General features: G+C 53.8%; 1 protein-coding gene across 3 annotated transcripts in view; it reads left to right on the forward strand.

Annotated features, from left to right (window-relative positions):
* The window catches only part of RP1L1 (RP1 like 1), a 43,132-nt gene extending 23,789 nt beyond the window's left edge, over positions 1-19,343 (forward strand). For all 3 annotated transcript variants that reach the window (XM_037042187.1, XM_037042188.1, XM_037042190.1), the window contains 3 exons: positions 8,451-9,081; positions 11,342-11,483; positions 13,048-19,343. In XM_037042187.1, the coding sequence (XP_036898082.1) occupies positions 8,473-9,081; positions 11,342-11,483; positions 13,048-18,131 (5,835 nt within the window). In that variant the 5' untranslated portion in view covers positions 8,451-8,472 and the 3' untranslated portion in view covers positions 18,132-19,343. The remainder of the gene's footprint in view (positions 1-8,450; positions 9,082-11,341; positions 11,484-13,047) is intronic.
* The last annotated feature ends 298 nt before the right edge of the window (positions 19,344-19,641 follow it).

Raw genomic sequence — 19,641 nt, forward strand, 5'->3', positions numbered from 1 at the left:
AAGGGAGTCTATATTCACAAACACGACCTCTTTTCTTCTTTCTAAGCCACACCATCAGCACATACCGGTCAGCTCAGAGCTCCGTGGTCTTTCTCCCTGGTGTCCCTTCTTTGTTTTCTCATTTCCGAGGACTACATCAAAGGTTCTTTTCTGTGTTGTTGAAAACATTTAAGTTCTACTCTCTCAGCAAACTTCTGTTATACAGCACGGTGTTATTCACTACAGTCACCACCTGTTATTGCACGTCAGATCTTCAGACCTAGATCAGGTTTTCACCCAAGCTTTGTGGGTGTCTGGGGGAGCTCCTACCGGTGGGCCTCAGAGGTCCGTGAAGTTGTATGCAATATTTTGTGCATGCGGGAATGCGTTCATTTTTCTGCATGGGGGCATTCCTCATGGTTTTCACACCACGATTTGGAAAGTGGATAGTTTTACCTGGAGAATTTTAAGAACGGCTGCCTTTGGTATTTTCTCAAGAGGTCTTCCAGAGTCAAGGGTAATTATTCACAGTACAGCATCGTGTGCTCCCTTTTCCCACAAACTCCAACTGAGGACAGCCCTTTCATTGAGAACCTTTGCTTTATGGTTAAAGTAACTGAAGCTCAGAGAAGTTAAGTCGATTGCCCACAGCCATCAGCTATTTCCTGGCAGAGTCAGGGTGGGGGCTCCTGGCCCTGGGGCCCTCCAGAAGCCTCGGGGACATTCATGTGCCAAAGGGTGAGGAGTTCTGTTTTCGTCCCTGGATTTTAAATTCCGTGAGGCATGAGCCCACCTCACTGCATGAGACTCATTCCCTGCCTCTCGCCAAATGTCCATCCCACAATCGGTCTGTGGCTAGATTGCTTCATACCTATTAATCAGGAGTCCACTGTCATTAGCCCCACTTTGCTCTCACCGTTTATTCTGATCCCGAATCCCCCGCTCAGAGCCTCGGGCCCGAGGGTGGCTGCTGTGCCATACGGAGCCCGCGTGGTGTTTCCCGCACCCGGCCCCACTCGGTTTGGGGAGGTCTTCTTCCACCAAACTGCCTTTCTCAGAGGACAGTGCATTCCACTTGTTCTTTTTTTATTTTTCTGTTATTTTATGTTACATTTGTTAGTCTGGTAAAATATACATAACGTAAAATGTACCATTTTTAACCATTTTAGGGCACAGTCCAGTGACATTAAGCCCACACACATTGCCGTGCAGCCATTACCGACATCCACCTCCAGAACTTGACCTTCCCAAAGGGAAACTCTGTGCCCATCGAAACCCTAACTCCCCATCCCCCCCCCAGCTCCTGGCAGTTGCCATGCTACTTCCTGTCTCTGAATGTAACTACGGAGATACCTCACATAAATGGAATCACACAATATTTGTCCCCTTTTGTCTGGCTTATTTCACTTAGGATAATGTCTTTAAGATGCGGCTGTTGTAGTCTGGGTCAGAATTCCCTTCCTTTCCAAGACTGAATAATAGTCATTGGGTGGCTATCCCACATTTGGCTTCTCCACTCATCCCTCCGGGGGAACTAGGGTAGCATCTACCCTTTGGCTTCGTGCATAATGCTGCTGTGGGAACAGGTGTGCAAAAATCTGTTTGAGAGCCTGCTTTCAGCTCTTTCGTGTGTACTCCCAGAGCGGAATTCCTGGGTCATATGGTAGTTCTTTGTCTAGTTTCTTTGAAGAACTGCTACACCATTCTCCACAGCAGCCCCAGCATTTTATATTCCCGTGAGCAAAATTCCCATATCCTTATCAATATTTGTTGCTTTCTGGTTTTTTTTTCATGGTAGCTATCCTGATGGGTGTACCGTGGTATATTATGGTCCCCTCCTTTTTCTCAGGAGTCACGGTTACCCATTTGATCACAAGACAGGACTACCAGGTTGTAGCACACTGGCCCCTGGTACTGCCGTATACACAAGTCACTCAAATCAAACTTGAATAAGTGCTGTGGCTTTGTCACGGATATGTGCCCAACCTAGACTTGGCTCTTTGTCATACTGCATTTCACCGACTTTGATACATACAAGTCCCCCTCACTGCACCCGGACACCATGTTTTAATAGCTCTGAAATCAGGATGAATATTGCAACCAGTAGTACGCTTTTGTCTTAGTTTATCACTAAATGGTGGGGCTGAAAATGGCTGTAGACCCTGTGAAGCCTGTGTAGACCCATGTGGTGCTGGCGGAGCCTATGAAGGGCCAGCCACCTGCTGAATGACAGCAGCTCCTGTGCTTTCTGGGGGCTCTGCGCCACGAGCGTTTTCTTCTGGGGACACGTGCTAGTCACATGATGGCCGCTTCTCTCAGCTGTTTCCATGTAATATCAATCAACCCTTCAAGGTCTCGGCCACCACTGCGTTCCTCCCGCCCCCCTCCTGCTCACTTACTCTTAGGTTTAGCGCTGGTGTCCCTGCCTCACAGACTGTCTTTTGCAGAGCCCAGCCCCAGTCCCGCCCGCAGACTGCTCTCACCCACTTCATCCTTTTCCTGAGCCCATTGCTCTAGCTGCCTGCTCTGGCCTGCAGCTCCTCACCCTGGCCTAGCTCACTTCCAGGGCTGGTGACACAACTGCTTCTGCCCCTCAGGCCACCCTGCTCCATCCCTCCCACCACGCTGTCACCTTTTGGAGCGTTTCCTGCGACTTCTATTTTTTTCTTCTTTTGCCCCTTAATCTGTTTTTGTCTACTTCCCTCCCCACCCCCGAACAGCTGGAATGCCTCCTCTGCTTTCTTGCCCTACTTCCTCCTGAAATCCCCTGGCAACCCTTCCCCCTCCTTGGCGAGCGACATCAATCCCAGGGTGCTCTGACCGGACCCCGGGGTTTGCCAGGACCCATTTAGCAGTAGTGATTCACCCCCAGTCTCAGTGTTCCTCAGTGACTCAGGACAGCTGGACCTCAAAGCTTCCTCTAATCCACTCTACCCAGCACACCGGGATGAGGCCCTGTCCTGAGTGGGAGCAGGAGTGGTGTGGGGAGTCCACAGGGAGGTCTCCTTCAGAGCTCAGTCGTGGGGGAGGGGGCTGAATAAGAGCCTCCTGCTGTGCAAGTGTCTCCTGCCTTCTCTAGACTTTCCCCACCAGCCGCAGGGCCCCGCAGACCCCACACTGGGAGTGGAGAGCGGGGAGTGGGGACCCAGCCCCAGCTGCTCTCCTCCTGCTCCTCACCCTTCTCCCCTCCGCCTTTCTCCGGGCTCCTCGCACCCCCGACTCAGGCCTCGCCTTTCCCTCACAGCGTCTCTTGCTGTCCATACTCCCCCTAAATGTGAATGGAGGAGGGGCTGTCTCCCCTCTGCTGTGAGGGGGCCCACAACCGCGTGGCCGGCCTGGTTCATGATACGAGATATGTGGATTCTGGTGTCCTCTCTCCAGGCCAGGCCCCCTATTCAACGTAGCTTGTCTTGTCAAAGAGCTCACCCCCTCTCCTGCTCCTGATTAGGGAGAGGAACCTCATGCCTTTGGAAGGAGAAAAGCAGGGCGGGGAAAACCGATCCCCATGACTTTATGTATGAGCTGACCATTAATCTTCGTTCTGCATCTGAGGGCAGGTGTCATACCCTCCCCTTCTCCAACCTGACTGGCATGTAGGAGTAGGAGAATTGTCCCTTTAGGGGCAAAAGGGGAGGATTTGGCAGCGGCTTCAGAGCTGCATCCCCTCCCCTCTGTTCTGTCCCCAGAGACCTTCCCAACTCAGAAAAGCAGCTTGGGAATCTGGGAAAGGCAGGACACTTAGCGGTGTGCTGCCTGGGGGTCTGTGTCCTCTCCTGCCTCAGTCATATCCGTTGAGCTGAGGCGAGAATTGTCGGCTCCCGTAACTGAAGAGTCAGCTTTCCGGTTTGGGTTCTCGTCTCAGGCCTTACTGCTCCCGGCGGCTGAACTGGGTCATCGGGACTTGGCGTCCTATCCTTTGTAGTTGCATATTTTTCTGGTTCTATGAAGCAACCCCTGGCAGTGCCAAACTATCTCAGCCTCACTGCCAGCAGGGCCATTGCCAAACAGAGGCCACCTGATCCTATGAACCCACCTGGACCCATGGCAAAGGTATCCAGGTGGGGTGACTGCAACCGACCCTTTGCAGTTAGCTGGGAGGTAGCAGGAGCCGTGGGTCCTGGCTCACGGGCTTCTCAGCGCTAACCCTTGGGCAGTCCTGGACCTACCGGGTCAGCCTGACCTGCAATGACTCCTGCTTCACCTGCTTCCTGTTTCCCCTGCCTTTCCCCCTCCTCTGTTTCCAGCCTCCTCTTTTTCATTTACCTGTTCTTGGACCAGATGTAGAGACTCACCCGAGTTTGCTTTTGTTAGTCATGAGCCTTGCAGGCTTCAGTGAAGAAGGGTTTGGGGTCCTGCTGCTGGGGTACCTGGGGCCAGAGCTGATCTGATTGTGTCTGTGCTATGCCCTCCTCCCCGCAGGGACATTCATCTGTCCTCTTAACAACTCTGCATCAGGTACACTCACGTGTGTGTGCCCACCCTACGGGGAGGGGGCCTTTCCCACGATGCCCTCATGTCTGCCTCCAGAACTGTTCCCCACTCCACTCTCCTGCTGGGTGAGGAGCGAGTGCCACCTTGCCTCCAGGTCCAGAGGCTGAAGCCCCAGGACCGTGCTGTACCTCCATCTCGCCCACAGCTCCTTCCCACTGGCCCATTGGTTGGTCACCTAGCCGCACTGGTGGCTTCTTCTCAGCCTCTGCCGGATCAGTACCCCGATCTTCCTTCCGCTACAGTTGTCCTTGTTCACCAATAACTTTCCCGTTCTCCGAGGCCCAATCCTCCCTGTCGCTGTGAGGGGACCTTCTAAAATACCAGGGTGACACCCATGGAGAAGGCCCTTACTGAACGCCCACACTTGGATCCTTTGCTGCCCTTTTGCATATATGTCCCCCTCCTGAACACCCTGAGTGGAGCAAGGACAGCAAATGCCTGGCATCTGTGTGGTCCTCCTCTGCTCTGACGCTATGGTAGCGCTGCTAGCTGACCACAGCGTGCAGGGAGCGCGGGTACCTTTTCCTCCTATCCTTCCAACCCACCCCACTCCATCAGAGTGGGCTCCCAGGCCATACCTATTTCCCATGCCGGTCCTGACTTCTTCCTTCTCTGGCTAATCCCAGAATTGTCCTTTAGGTCTCTGTTTCTGCCACCTCCTTCAGGAAGTCTTCCCTGACTTACCATTTCTCTCAATTTGCTTTCAGTTATGTCCTGTATATATTATATCTCTATTTCTATTTTTATATTTCTATCTCAGAACATTTCTTATGCTGCCTTTTAATAATGTACCTACTTGTCACACAAGAACGTGAAGTTTTAGAAGGTGGGTGTATTTCCAGGATCCAGCATAGAGCTTGGTACACAATAGCTGCTCAGAAATGTTTGTGTGGCACCCAAACAAGTAAATGAGTGAGTGCGTGGATACATGAATGACCTGTTTTGAGAGTGAAAGGATGAGAAGTGTATTCGGCCTCTTTGACAAAGAAGATCAACAGGCTTCCCCTTTCTACATAGTGACAAGAGGAGGTCATACTGCTCAGGGACTCATCGTGGGGCTGAAGTTGAACCTGTTGGTTTCTAGCAATGAAGCTGGAGGGCAAGCCGCCGCCCCAGCCTCCCGCGAGGAGCGGGGTGATCTTGAACTCCCTCCCCTTCCACAGTTGATGCGCCCAGGCCATCTTGGATCCTTCAGCTCCTTCCTCTATGTCCTAAACTTTTCCCAGTTTTTGTGCATACGTGTGAGTCTCCCTGTATGTGTGTGTGCAGGTGCACCGGCCGCCTAAAGTCAATGCAGAATCTTGGCAGCTGAATGAGTGCAGGTGCATTTAGCAGCGAGGTGACCAGCAGCTTCTCTTGGGGCCATGTGCTTGGCCTCATGTTGGGAGGGAGCCTTCGTGGTGGCCCCTGGCTGTTATCAGCCTGATTTTTGGTACTTAGAATTCCTCAGGAGACATTTTTAATTTCAAAAGTCCAGGTGGAGATAGAGAATTCCAATCCAGAAAGACGTTATTTTCTAGAAGAATGCCAGGAGGGGATAGTTGGCCGCTTGAGCATGTGTTGTGTGATGTTGTGCTTTGCCTGGGTCCCCGGTGGACAGCGAAATGGCCTTGGCCTTTGCTTCAGGCCAGGTTCCTGCTCTGCCCTTGAACATGCCCCTTCACCCTGCAGACCTGCTGTCAGAGAGGCTCTAGAGAGATCAATCCTCTCCCCCCGAAAATGGGCTGTAAGGAGCAGAAACCCTGGAGGCAGCAGGGAGGCTGGGGTCCTGGGGATGCTGGGAGACACAGGGACACTGGGGGTCCTGATGACATTAAAGGACACAGCAACATTGGGAGACACCATGATGCAGGGGAATATGGTGATTGTCAGGGGCACAGTGTTGCTGTGTCCCCCCGTTGTCACTGTGCCTCCCCCACCATGTTCCCCAGCATCACTGCATGCCCCGGTGTCCCTTAGTTTTTCTCTTAGTTCCTCGGGGAGGGCCAAGAAGGATGCGCATTGTCACAAGTGAAAGTGAAAATCAAGTGGGAAGAAAAGTTAGCCCTTCAGGAAGGCACACGGAGGAACAGCACAGGCAGCTGCTGCTGTTAGTGGGAGCCCTGAAAAAGCAGCTTAAAGGGATTAGTTGAGAGGGAGGAGGCTGGAGAAGCTAATTATAAAGTTTGTGCCAGAGATGAGAGGATTATGAGGCCTCTTTGTGTATGAAGGTTTTTTAAATTTCATTATTGTTCAGGTACAGTTTTCTGTCTTTTACCCCCATCCCAGCCCACCCCCTTCAACAGTGTATGAAGATTTTGAAAACTAAGAGAACAATCCCTTCCCCTAAGAGGAACGGGGTAGATGGGAAGGCGAGGTGAGGGAGGGAGATGCGGGCGCTGGAGGAACTGTAGGCAGGGGGCAGGGCTGCGGCAAGGAAGGCCATGGTCACCTGCAGGGAGCACGCCCGTTCATGAGGGTCCTGCCTGGTCTGAACTGCACGGGAACAGGGACAACTCTTCGCCTGATCATCATTACTCAAGGGTCCGCTTATTGACAGGCCTGGGCTCTGTTATTCGGCTCTGAGAAATATCTGCCTTATTAATCAGTATGGATTTTCCGAGCCCCTGCTGTGTACCAAGCTTGGGGCTGGTGCCCCAGGAGCACAGGTTCTGCCTCCTATGCCCGGGGGTAGTTGACCAGGAAGGATACAGCTCAGGATGTGGGAAATGTCAGGGAACCATGCTGAAAGCGGGGGTTGCCCCAGACTTGGGAGCTGCAGGAGGCTCGCAAAGGAGGGAAGCCAAGGCAGGGTGCAGAAGGATGGGGGTCACCATGCAGGGGAGCCTGAGCCAGGCAGCCTCATTGGAGTGGAGAATGCCTACAAGAAAGAGCAGGAGCAGGACTTGTGGGATAAGGGACCTGGATTTTTTCTGTAGACACTGGGAACCACTTGAAGGGTTCTGCTTGGAGCAGAGGAATTATTTTCGGGGGGGTGGGGGGGGTGGGCGGGAATGGATTTCAGGACAACTTAGCCAGCAGGTACACAGAACAGAGCATGGCATGGTGGCCTGGACAGAGTCAGGCTTCTGCAAGAGTCCCAGGTGCGGCAGTGAGCGCCACCATGGTGGGAACAGAAATGAAGAGCTGGATGAACAGCTGGGTGGCTGGCCTGAACCCCCAACCTCCCATGTCAATGAGAACAGGCGGGGGGACTCTTTGGCAGGGTGCACTATGCATCTTCCAAAGACTTGGGAGGGATGTAAGGAGGAGCATTTTTTCATATGAAAGCAAACATCACTGTACATGGAGAAAGCACACAACACCCTCTTTGGGTTACAAGTGTCCTTGTCTGTACTTTGGTCCCTGAGGGGTTTGAGACTGAAGGATTCTACTCCAGCCCTCTCACCTCGTAGTCGAAGGATGCAAGTCCAGAGACCTGGGCATTCCCCAGGCCACATGTAAGTCTTGGCACTAAGAGAGACAGTGGGCAAGGGGCCCAGGCCTCCCGACTGCCTACCCTGTCTTCTTGCACTTGCATTCCATGGTCTCCCCTTTATTTACTCATCTCTTTAGGAAATAAACCCTAAGGTGTTCAAAGGCATTCAGGTGGTAGAAATGGGTCAGAGAAACAGCAAGAGGAAGAAAAGGAATCAAGAGGTATCAGTGCTTGCTCTTTGCCCAGAACTGTATACGCATAAACTCGTTTACACGTTATAATCACTCTGCAGAGTGAATATGGCTGCATTTGGCAGGTGCGTCTTCCAAACACAAAGCATGTCATTCACCTCCTGGGTCATATGGTGTAAGGCAGAATGTGAACTCAGAACTGTCTGATGCCAAACCTTTGGGCATTCCTTCTATTCCATTAACATAGATGAGCCTGCCTCTCCAGAGCTGAGTGGATCAAGTTTGGAGTGGGCAGGGAACACCTCTATAATGAGGAGCAGGGAGGAAATCTTCTGCCTGCTCTCTGACCCTCCTCCTTCGATTGGTTTCAGCTGCCTGGGCCTCCTCCACGCCATGAACAGCACCCCAAGGGATGCCCAGGCCCCCAGCTACCGTGAGTGCCTCCTGCCTTCTGTGGCCCGGACCCCCTCTGTCACTCAGGTCACGCCAGCCAAGAAGATAACTTTCCTCAAGCGAGGGGATCCCCGATTTTCCGGGGTTCGTCTAGCTGTCCACCAACGCACCTTCAAGAGCTTCGGGACACTGATGGATGAGCTCTCTCAGCGCGTGCCCCTCTCCTTTGGGGTACGCTCTGTCACCACGCCCCGGGGCCTGCACGGCCTCAGTGCCCTGGAACAGCTGGAGGATGGTGGGTGCTACCTCTGCTCCGATAAGAAGCCCCCCGAGACCTCCAGCGGGCCAGGCCGGCCACAAGGGGGAAGCCCCTCTACTCAGCAGTCTCAAGATGTTGAAGGCCAGGGCGAGGCGCCAGGGACGTCCTCTTCCCGGAAGAACCCTAAAGCCCCAAAGAGGATAATGCTGGTTAAGAATGGGGACCCTCGATTCCAGCAGACAGTGGTGCTCAGTCATAGAAACACCAGGAGCCTGTCGACCTTTCTCAGCAAGGCCTCGGACCTCCTGCACTTTCCCGTGAGGCAGGTGTACACAACCAACGGGAAAAAGGTAGGCTGTCGGGCAGGGTGTGGCATTTTCTTTAAGAAGTCCTCTGGACATCAGGTCAAAAAGCTTGGATGGCATGGGGAAGTCATGCCTTAAAAAAGGCACTGGTTGCCCCGCCCTGCTACCAATTAAAGGTGGGTAGAGTGGAGACACTGAGTCAGTTAATCAAACAATCCTTATTCATATTTTTAGCTGCCATTTAGCAAGCACTTAGTGAGCCCAGACACCACTGCCTTGGACGCTTTCATTCTTTTCTCAACCAATTCTTCTCTTATTTAACCCACTGTGGGGAGAGTTCAGTGCAGGAAACAGAAACCGCTCGCAGAACCTTACACAGAAAGTGGTTAAATACAGGGCATTCGGGGCTCCCTTTGGACATGTGGGGGCATGAAGGCGGGGTTTGCAGGGATGGGCCCCAGCATTCTGCAGAGAAGCTACTACCCCCGCCTGCAGCCTCTGTGATTATTGAGTTCGAGCAGACTTCTCGGTCGTGGAATCCAGGCCTGTACAGCTGAGACTGGGGAACTGCCACATCTGTACCTCGACACACAGGAGCAGGAACGTTGGGGCCCTGGGCCTGGCACTGCTGCCTGAGCTGCCGTGTCTCCTGAAGCCTGTTTAGGGCTTTCTAAGCCCCGGGGTCCTGGAACGTGCACTAGAAAAAGAGTGGAATTGACCTCGACAGACCAAGGGCATAGCCTCTGCCACACAAACCCATGAAGCAGTTAATATTATGCCATGTGTAGAGCTAAGAAAAACAAGGCAAAGAGGTCAAGTAATTTGCTCGTAGCTGTGTGGTTGGCAAATGGCAGGGCCAGCCTTAGTGGTTTCGGAGTTGTGACAGGAGAACCTTTCCAAACTGTGGTGCATTTGCTACGTAGCAGCATGTGCCGCCTGCAGATTTTACAGACAAATAAGCTAGGTCCCACCTGCGGTCAGTTGGCTACAGTTCAGTGGGTGGGGTGAGAGGGACAGAGCGGGTGCAATATAAAGTAATTGGAGGAAATATTAGCATATCTTCAGATAGACTTACTGCAGGGCCATGAGCGTTTCTGTAAACACTGTGGCACATCACTTCCTGGCACCAGCTGTGTCACGATTATTCGCCTGCGGGTCCTCAACTGGACGGACACTCTCACTATTGCTCTTATGTTTCCATGGGTCCCAGACCCCTAGCTCTTTGTACAAAGGGAGCATCACTGAGCCTTCAGTTCTATTTTCTCCCTTGGAAAATCCTGGTTCTCTAGAAGCATGGCTGCATCTATAAATTGATACACTTGGTCACATTTGCGTTTTTACAATGGACCAAAGATCTAACTCAAAGGAGGAATAGACCTGGTCGTTTGAAACAAACTTTTAATTAACCAGGTTGAAAGATCTGGTGGACGGCAAACTTCGTGTCATTTGGGGAGGAGAAGATGCAAGCTCTTGTTCTCTCTCTTTTCCATTCCCTTGTTCATGGAACATACCCTTCTAATTTGAGAAAATGAAAAAGAACAGATTCAGCACTTTAAAGATGGAACTGAAGTCCCGGACAGTGCTCATTATGACTTCATGCTATAAATAGGGCACACCTTCACGGAGGCAGGGGCCTCGGGGCCGGGCGAGATTTTTCTGAAAGCAGGAACCTGTTTTCTGGAACGCAACCCAGCACTGATGTCGCCTGCGCCACTCAGCCCCAGACATCCTGCTGGGGTGTGTATGTGTGCAGAGGGGTGGCCACTGTCTGGGCACGAGCTTAGAGAGCCCCTGGAGGAGGCTGGGGTGGAAGGGTCACTGGTGCAGAGAACAGTGCCTTGCCCTTCTCCACTCTACTAGGGGCAGAAGAAGAGGCAATGGGCCCAGATTATGCTGGAAAACATGCATCCAACCCAGGAGAGGATGTGCTTGGGCAAAGGGTGAGACAATGAACCTGATCTCCCTATGGAAGCTGGTTGCTTTGAAAAAAAAATGCCTGTCCTGGAGGGTACAAGTGTGGGCAGGGAAGCAGACCATAGGCTTCATGAAGTCTTTTGCACCTGAGGCCTCCAGAATAACCCCTAAACCACAGGCCTCACGCCAGGATGGTGTAGTTAGGGAGGAAGATCACAGTGGTAGGACCGCAGTCCCAAAATGGTTATGGTATTATGGCAATTGGGTCAGAAATTTGGAATGAGATGGACAAGCAGGGCCGGCGCGAGTCGATGCTTCCTCTACTGCGTCTTCCTAAGCAGAAGGGAGGTTCTGCAGACCAGGCCTCCAGACTCACACCCTCCTTCTTCAGGTGGACTCTCTGAAGGCTCTACTGCACAGCCCCCCGGTGCTGGTGTGCGCTGGTCCTGAGTCCTTCAGACCTCCGGCAGCGGAAGGTGTGAGAAGAAGTGGGACTGAGACCTTGTCGGGGCAGACTTCACAGAGCAAAAACGGTGAGCTGGTTTTTGGGTTTCCCCAATGTTATGTGCATGGGATGGTGGTTCAGGAGAGCTGGGAAGATAGTCTTTCTAGATAACTTAGGAAACCCGTCTTTGGTTCCAGTTCTTGGGAAGCCAGTTGTTTGGGGTCTGTCTTGCCTCTTCTCACCACCATCAGCCTTCACTGGGTTGAACATCTGGGGTATGAGAGAGGAGAGTCTGGTACTTAGAGAATAGGGATCAGGAGATCCTGACCTCTAAGTTTCTAGGACCTAACATAAGCTTTACTAAGGACCAGGGCCATGTGGCATTTCCATCTTTCAAGGGTCATGGCTCTCTTAGATTGTCTAAGTGGGGCCAAATGATCTAACCCTAAAGATAACTGTCGATCATTCATCCAGGAGAATGGATGGGTCATCCATCCATTGGACGGGTCATCCAACCCATCAGCCTAAACATCCAACTGTATTTTTATCCAAAGCCTACTATGTGCCAGAGTTTAGGATTTGTTATTTTTAAAAAAAGCACTTTAAAAGTACAATTAACAACCATAGAATAAGAGTTTCAGCAAAATTATTGGAATGACAATGGGCAAACTTGGGCAAGTAAACAAAATCTTATCCTCTGTGCAAAGCTGGTAAGAAACCACAATAGTTGTGTCAGTGATTGCCGCGCGCCAGGTGCTGCCGATCCAGGAGCCCGTCAGCCGCAGCCGAAGGAGCCCTGGTCTCATTTGGGGCTTACGAAGGAGCAGAGCTTCGGGAAACTTCCTCATGCTGAGACGGACTCAGGGTGTCCATTCTGTTGCTGGCCACAGGCTCACCCTCCGCTAGCTCCTCCCCCTTGTCAAGTACTAGCTAAGGAGAGGAAATGAGACAGTACTAGGGGTCTTCGTTCTTTTTTAAGGTCATTTTTTCTACCCCCAGCAGCCCCTTCTTCTCTTTTTCATGGGGCTTGATGATCAGGACCTGCTACTGTGTGTCCGGGTCCGTCCTTACAATCATTTATCAACCCCAAAGCTTGATGAGTATTAGGATGATAAATCACCACTAATAGCTGCAAAGCATTTTACAGTTTACGATCAGGTGCGTGTGCAGCAGCTTATTGATTTTGCTTCCTGTGCCGGGGGTGGGCGTGAGCAGGGCGAGGACGAGTTTGCTCTGGGTGCTGCGGCCCTGCCCGCCGCCTCTGCTGCCGTGGAGAACCCACTTTGTGCTAGCAACTTTGCAGGAAGTTTTCCTGTTTTTTAGGAAGTTTTATACACATTGCCTTGCATTTCCAAATACGTATCGTTATTTTTATTTTACAGCTCAGGAAAGAGGCTCTGCCCAAAGCTACGCAGGGTAGGGAATGTCAGGGTTCAGACTCAATTCAGACTTCAAGTTCCTCTCGCTCCGCTCTGCTGGTTCATAAACAGCCGACTGTAGATATTTGTCCCAGAGTGGTTCTGCCCTTGCTGTGTGGTTTTGGAGGTGACACGGGTGTTGAGGCTCATGACCAGCCTTTTTCTCCTGCCCTGAAGCTCCCCCAGTAGCTCACTGACTTTTCCTCTTTCCTCTTACTCTTTCTTGCCTGCCAGGGAGCTGGGGCCCAAAGGCCAAGCAGAGTGTGATCCACTCGAGATCCAGGTCGGGCAGCAGGCCTCAGCAGTTTCCCTTGCTGTCAGAGAGGTCTGGCCTCAGCGATCCCCAGGTGTCCCTGCACCATTCCTGGATGGGTCCTGATCCCAACATGCACCCTCAGGACACACCTGCCCAGCTTGGCCCGCTGGTGGCCAGTGATGACATTGAGAAGAAGGTCCACGTGAATGAGGATGGCAGCCTGTCTGTGGAGATGAAAGTCCGCTTCCACCTACTGGGCAACGACATGCTTCTGTGGTCCAGGAGGGTCAGCAGGGCCAGCGCCCTCACAGCAGCCACTGGGGAGGGCCACCCTGGGGGCTCCTTGGAGCCTGGGACACAAGCAGTGGGGACCCAAGAGGCAGCATGCAAGGAAGCCTTTGAACGAGGCAGGTGGCAGCCAGGGTCCAGATATGAGCTCTGGATGAACCCCCTGTACGCCGCCCAGGGAGAGGGGACAGCAGCTCAGAGTAGGGCCAGGCCAGCCCCCCATGGCGGGGGCCACTGGAGCAGAGGGGTTGCTGGCAGGAAAAGCAGCTGCAAGGACAGCGACAGCCCTGCCTCCAGTGACAGACCCCCCGAAGGCTCAGAGCCAAACTCCTCCTGCTGCTCCAGGTCCCCCGAGGGCAGCATGGGCAGCTGTGACCTGTATCTGTCCTCCAGGGCCACCTCCCAGAGAGGACCCGGGTGGGCAGCTGGTGGTACTCCCCAGGCCAGTGGGGGCCCAGGTCCAGAGAGAGGAGAGCTGGGCAGCAGGGACCCCTGCTGCCTGAAACCCAGGACCCGACGTGTGACAGGTGCTCTCTCGGACTCCTCAGCCAGTGCCGGGTCTCACGAGGAGCCCAGTGAAGGGAGTGAGCAGCACCAGGGCTGCCGCAGCAAGACAAGGGCCATGACTTCCCCACGGAAGGCCACCCATGCGGGAGGCCCCCATTCCTCCACCATGCACCTCTCATCTCTGGGGAATGAGGACCCATGGGCAGAAGGGAACGTACCAGGCCCGGGACATATGCAGGCCAGGGATGCGTGTGGGACGAGACAACCTCTGGCTTCAGGTCATTTTGGCTCTGGGGACACTGCAGAAGGTTGCTCCCTGTCTTCCACCTGCATCTCAGCCACAGGCGGGAGAAGAAAGCAGGAGAGCAGAGGTAGTGCTGTGGCCTCACCCAGCATTTCTGGGCTTGGCCAAAGGCCCCAGAGAGGCCACCCCAGGCAGCACAGCAGCCAAAGGGACGCCCACTGCCCACTCGACTCACCTGTGTGCAGGCAAACACAGGGGCCTCCCAGCACAGGCAGGGGCTGCCCAGTCAGCCCAGCACCGCACTTTCCTGGAAGCTCATCTAGCGCCAGAAACCCCGTGTCCCGGGACCCAGAGCTCCCCTGCTCTACCTCTCTTCCTTCCCAGGGTGCACGGGGGGTCAGCAGTGCCCCCCTCACTGCTGTGAGCAATTCAGACTGTGCTTCTGATCTCTGCCCTGCCCACTCTCCCTTTATTGAGATGGAAGGGAACCCTGAGTTCAGGGCGCACTCACCTTGCAATTCATGGGACTCTTTCAGCTCCCAAGCCAACGGCCAGGGTGAAAATGCAGGGGGCAACGTCCCCAAGCCTTCCTGGCCCTTGCCTCTGCCAGTTGGACAGCACGAGGTGGGGAAGTCAAGAGCCCAGCAAGAGGGCTACTGCTCAGAGATGGGCATATCCGGGGTCTGCAGGACCCCCTGTGTGGAGACGCACACCCAGCCTCAGGGCAGCCCGGAGCCGATCTCTGAGGCCCACCTGGTATGCATCAGGCACTGTCCCACTCCCCCCAGGGCACAGTCCTCTGTCCAGAAACATGGTCTCCCACGCAGCAGCAATGGAAACCACAGTGCAGCTTCGGGGTCTGGGGGCACTGCCCTGGGAGAGGAACAGTTTGATGCACAGCGCCCACGCCACCCCGGCTCTCAGTCAGGGGGCCCTGGTAGAGCAGTCAGAGCAGCGAGGAGGGGCAGCCCGGGGGCCAGGCCTGGGAGGATGTGCCAGGGTCGGGCTGCTGGTGGAGGGGCGGGTCTGGAGGAGCAAGAGGACAAGGGCAGTGTCACACTGGGTTCCCTGCCCCGAGCCTCTCCGGAAGCCGTGGTCCGTGAATGGCTGAGCAACATCCCAGAGGAGCCTGAGCCTGTGAAGTATGAGACAGTGGATGACAGGTTGGGTATGGCCAGGGGCGGCCTGGAAGGCTCCACGGACGCCCCCGCAGACAGACATTCCCCCCAAAGCCTGGGGGAGCCAACTCAGGCCAGACACCCATCCCTGGAAAGGGCAACCAGTGAGAAAGCAGAACCCGAGGGACCCCTCCCAGTGACTGGTGATGCTGGTCCCCAGCCAGGAGAGGGTCTTCCTCACAGCAGAGTTTCAGAAGCCCCCATGGAAGACAGAGCAGGTGAAGTGGCAGCTGGGGACTGTGCTGTGGGCCAGTGCGTGCTTCCCCGCAGGGTCTCTGCCTCCGTACAGGTCATGAAAGCACTGATGGGCTCTAAGCAGGGCCGGCCCAGCAGCCTGCCCGAAGTGTCCAGCCCGGTGGGCAGGAGGCTCAGCCACTCTGCCCAGGCCCTCATCATGTGTCTCACCAAGCTCCACTTCTTTGATGAAGAGCTTGGGTCTTCCACCAGCAAAGTGAGGTTCACAGACTCTCCTCGGTACCAGGAGCTCCTGAGCACCTTTCAGGCCTTGTGGCCCAGGTATGGCCTCAGGCCAGGTGAGCAGGACTCAGGCCTCCGGGAGCTCAGCAGGTTCCAGGCTCTGCCAGGCCTCAGGTCCCAGGCTGTGACTGAGAACTTCACACCAACATCCTCTTCTGGTGTGGATGTCGGAAGTGGTTCTGGAGGCTCGGGGGAGGGCAGGGGACCCTGTGCCGTGGACTGTGCCCTGGTCTCTGAGAGAATAGACCTGCCCTTGAAAATCCCCCACCAGAGGCCTGATTCCAGAACCTCAGAGAACCCAGAGGAACTGGGAAGGCTGCAGCTGAGTGGTTGCATGGCCTCCTCAAGTTCTCAAGAACAAGCTTGTGCCACCAGGAAGGGCAAGGCCAAGGGAAGCAGTGGGGAGCAGAGGCTGGATGGCAACTTGGACCAAGTAGTTGAGAGCACGATGCAAGAAGAAGCAGTGCAGTTAGCAAAAATAATAGAAGAAGAAGAAAGAGCAGAACTACAAGGGGAGGCTGTCAGTGGATTTCCAGAAGAGGAAAGGGCCGTGGGACAGGAATTATCAGGGGCTGGCCCTCAGGAAGGGGAGGGTGCACGGGACGATGAGAGTGTGCAGGAAGAGGAAGCAGGAAGAGACCTTGTCTCTACCATGCTTCGCCCTGCAAGGAGGGGAGAGACAAGGGCAGAGACCCTTGGGAGCCTCGTTGAGAGGGACTCAAATGCCAGAGGGAGTCAAAGCGGTCCTAACACTGAGCCCTGTTTGGAGGAGCTGCCCAGAGCCACTGGGACAAGCCACGAGCAAACCCAGGCCAAGTCCAGCCAGCAGGCTGGACAGAAGGGCTCTTCTGTGGCTCACAGGGTGTCTCTGGACCCTGACCCCCTCTGGGTGTCCAGTCTGCTGAGGAAGATGGAGAAGGCCTTCATGGCCCACCTGGCCGGCGCCACGGCCTCGCTTCGAGCCCGCTGGAGCCTGCAGGGCCACAGGCTGCTGGACCAGATGGTGGCTGAGCTGCAGCAGGATGTTGGCCAGCGGCTCCAAGACAGCACCACAAGGGAGCTGCAAAAGGTCCAGAGCCGGGCTGGGAGGAAGGCACCGGGGCCTCCCAGGGTAGCCCTCAGGTGGGAGGCGTCCCAGCAGACAGAGCAGCGCAGGCATCGCCTCCGGGGCCTGCGCAAACTCTCGGCCTTCTCAGAGCAGACCTGGGCCAGGGACACCCCCTCCCTCTCCCTGGAGGACATGCCAAACCTCAGTGGAGCCCTGGGGACCCAGCTGGGTGGCAAGGCCGAGGAGGAGGAGTTCTGTCCCTGTGAGGCCTGCCTGAGGAAGAAAGTGATCTTTGCATCCCCAAAGGACACAGTGGGCATAGCCAGTCTACCCATCAGAGAGGCCTTTGACCTACAGCAAATTCTACAGAAGAAAAAAGGAGGGTGTACTAGTGGGGAGACAGCAGACACAGCCCCCGAGAAGACAGGGGTGGAGCTGTATCAGAGGGACCCCTCGGGGACTAGGACTGTCCAGGGAGCTGATGGAGGCCCGGAGCTGGAGTTAGGTTGGGGTGCCGCAGCCATGGAGGGGGATGAGGACAAGGGCAGCCAGGCCCTCAGCAGCGGTGAAGATCCAGGAGGAGCAGAAGAAGGTGCAGCTGCTCGGAAGAGAGGAGGGAACACAGGCCCCCGTGCAGGCCACCACCCACAGGCGTCGGAGTGGGAGGACCGGGGTGTGGGGCACAAGGAAGGGAACCCAGAGGAGGGCTCCGGGGCCCGAAGTCCAGGGGGACAGAATAATGGTGCCAACACCGTAGAGGTCCAGGAAACTGAAGGAGAGGGACAGCCAGCATGGAGAAGAGGAAGTCAAGGTGAGAAACAGGCTGGCCCAAGGCAGGGCCAGTTGGGCGGGGCTTCTGGACACAGCAGCCCAGACCAAGAGAGGAGGCCCCCACCAGCCCCTGCTGTAGGTGGAGACACCCACAGCCAAAGGCCAGGCCGGAAAACAAGCCTCTCCTCGTCCAGAACATCGTCTCTAGGAAACTGCTCTCAGCTCTCCCAGAAAGGCTCCGAAGGGGGGCCTTCAAATGGAGGTATGAGGACCTTCAGCGATGAGCCCCAGGGAGTCCCTGGTTCAGAGAGAAAAGTCACAGCCATGTATCCAGGAAGCTCCTCCTCTGAGGAAGAAGGGCCCTCTTCGGGCTCAAGGACTCCAGAGCAAGGGACTGGTGAAGGTCTGACCCCTGAGCCCAGAGCAGGCCAAGGCTCTGACTTAGAAGCTGAGAAGGTGGTTAAACATCTCTCTGGTGCAGAAAGGAAGCTTAGAAACCTCACCATTGACAGGACAGATGGCTTTGGCCAAGACGATTTAGATTTCTAGAGATCCAGCTGTGACGTGCTCATGAGTCCAGAGCTCTGTTTTGTCTCATATTTTGTCTACAAACCTGAGTGTGGCTCAGCCCCCTGGTGATGTATGGACGTGGGGGAAAGATCAAAGGCGTTCGAAGGACGCGGCCACCCCATGGTGTCTGGGAGCTTCAGAGGGCCAGCTGGCCCACCAGCCTGCCCCACACTCTGTGTGAAAGAGCTTATCTCAGATCTGCCCTGTTATCGTGTTATCGTAGGTCAGTCGGCCCCGCCATCTCCCTGCAAAGCCCAGGAGGATGGGACTGACTGGAAATGTTCCAGGAGAGTTTTTGTTTGTGTCGGGTTTTTTTTTGTTTTTTTGGGTTTTGTTTTTTTTTGCTAGCAAATGTTTCTCATTCTTTTGCCTATTGATCTCCTGTTATTTTTCTCCTTGGCCTCTCTTGGCACTCACCTCGTTCGACTTTGAGGTACTTTTCTGTAGTCTTGAATATATTTGGTGAATCTGCAGACGTGAAAAAATTCAGGGAGAAGCAGATAAATTCAGGGTCACTGGGCAAAGTTTGCTGTCAGCCCCAAAGTCCAAGTGTATTTCCTTAATTTGTGTATATATTTTGGGAGTAACAGAAACACCTGGAAAAATGCATGCAGAAAAGCAGAAAGACGGAAAACTGGCCACCCGTGATCCCATCACTCAGAGACGACTTGTGTTAGGGATTTGGTGTTTCTTCTAACAAATGGTTTTCTATCCACGTGATGGGGGATGTCTCCCTTATACACTTTTTTCTAACTTTACAATGTAAGAGTTTCCCCTCTTTATCTTCAGATCTTCATAAAGCTATTTTTAATAACTGAATAATACATCATGACAATATAAAACACTCTACCATGGTACTCTTGTTGACCATTTAGATGGTTTTCATCATTTATTTAAAAACTTTTTTCTCCTGAACTGCAGATGATTTCTTTAGGGTAGAGGCCTAGGCATGGAATTTTTTTAAGGTTCTGGCTTTCTTGCTGCCACACTATTTTTCTAAAGGCCTGTCCTAATCGGCACGCCTGGCTCAACACCCTCCCATCAGTGTTTGGTCGGGTCACTAAAACGAGAAGTTTTTTGCTAATGCTATGGACAAAAACTATATCTCCTTTTCACGGGGTGCTGTTTTAGATATATTTGATCACTAGTGAGATCACAGAGTTTTCTAGGTTTTTTGGAAAGCTATGTGCAGATAAAGTACATGTGCATGCCTTTTGCCCATTTTTCAACAGCAATCCTACTTTTTTTTAAATGAATTGATTTCCGTGTGCCCTTGAAAATATTTTTGATGTTTCATTTGTTATTTTTGAGCTGTCAAAATTGCCCATTCTCTGCATCCCTCTTCAGCCAGCCTTGGCCTGGGTCCTGTGGGCTAGGGAGCTTCCTGGCCGGACAGGACGTCTCGTGCACGACCATTTGGTGTGTTCAGACTGATGGAAATGGAACTCTATGCTACACAAACAGGTGCCGTTCACTGGTTCTTTAAATG

Source organism: Sturnira hondurensis, unplaced genomic scaffold (assembly GCF_014824575.4).
Source record: "Sturnira hondurensis isolate 20B ecotype Veracruz unplaced genomic scaffold, ASM1482457v3 Scaffold0003693, whole genome shotgun sequence".
NCBI lineage: Eukaryota > Metazoa > Chordata > Mammalia > Chiroptera > Phyllostomidae > Sturnira > Sturnira hondurensis.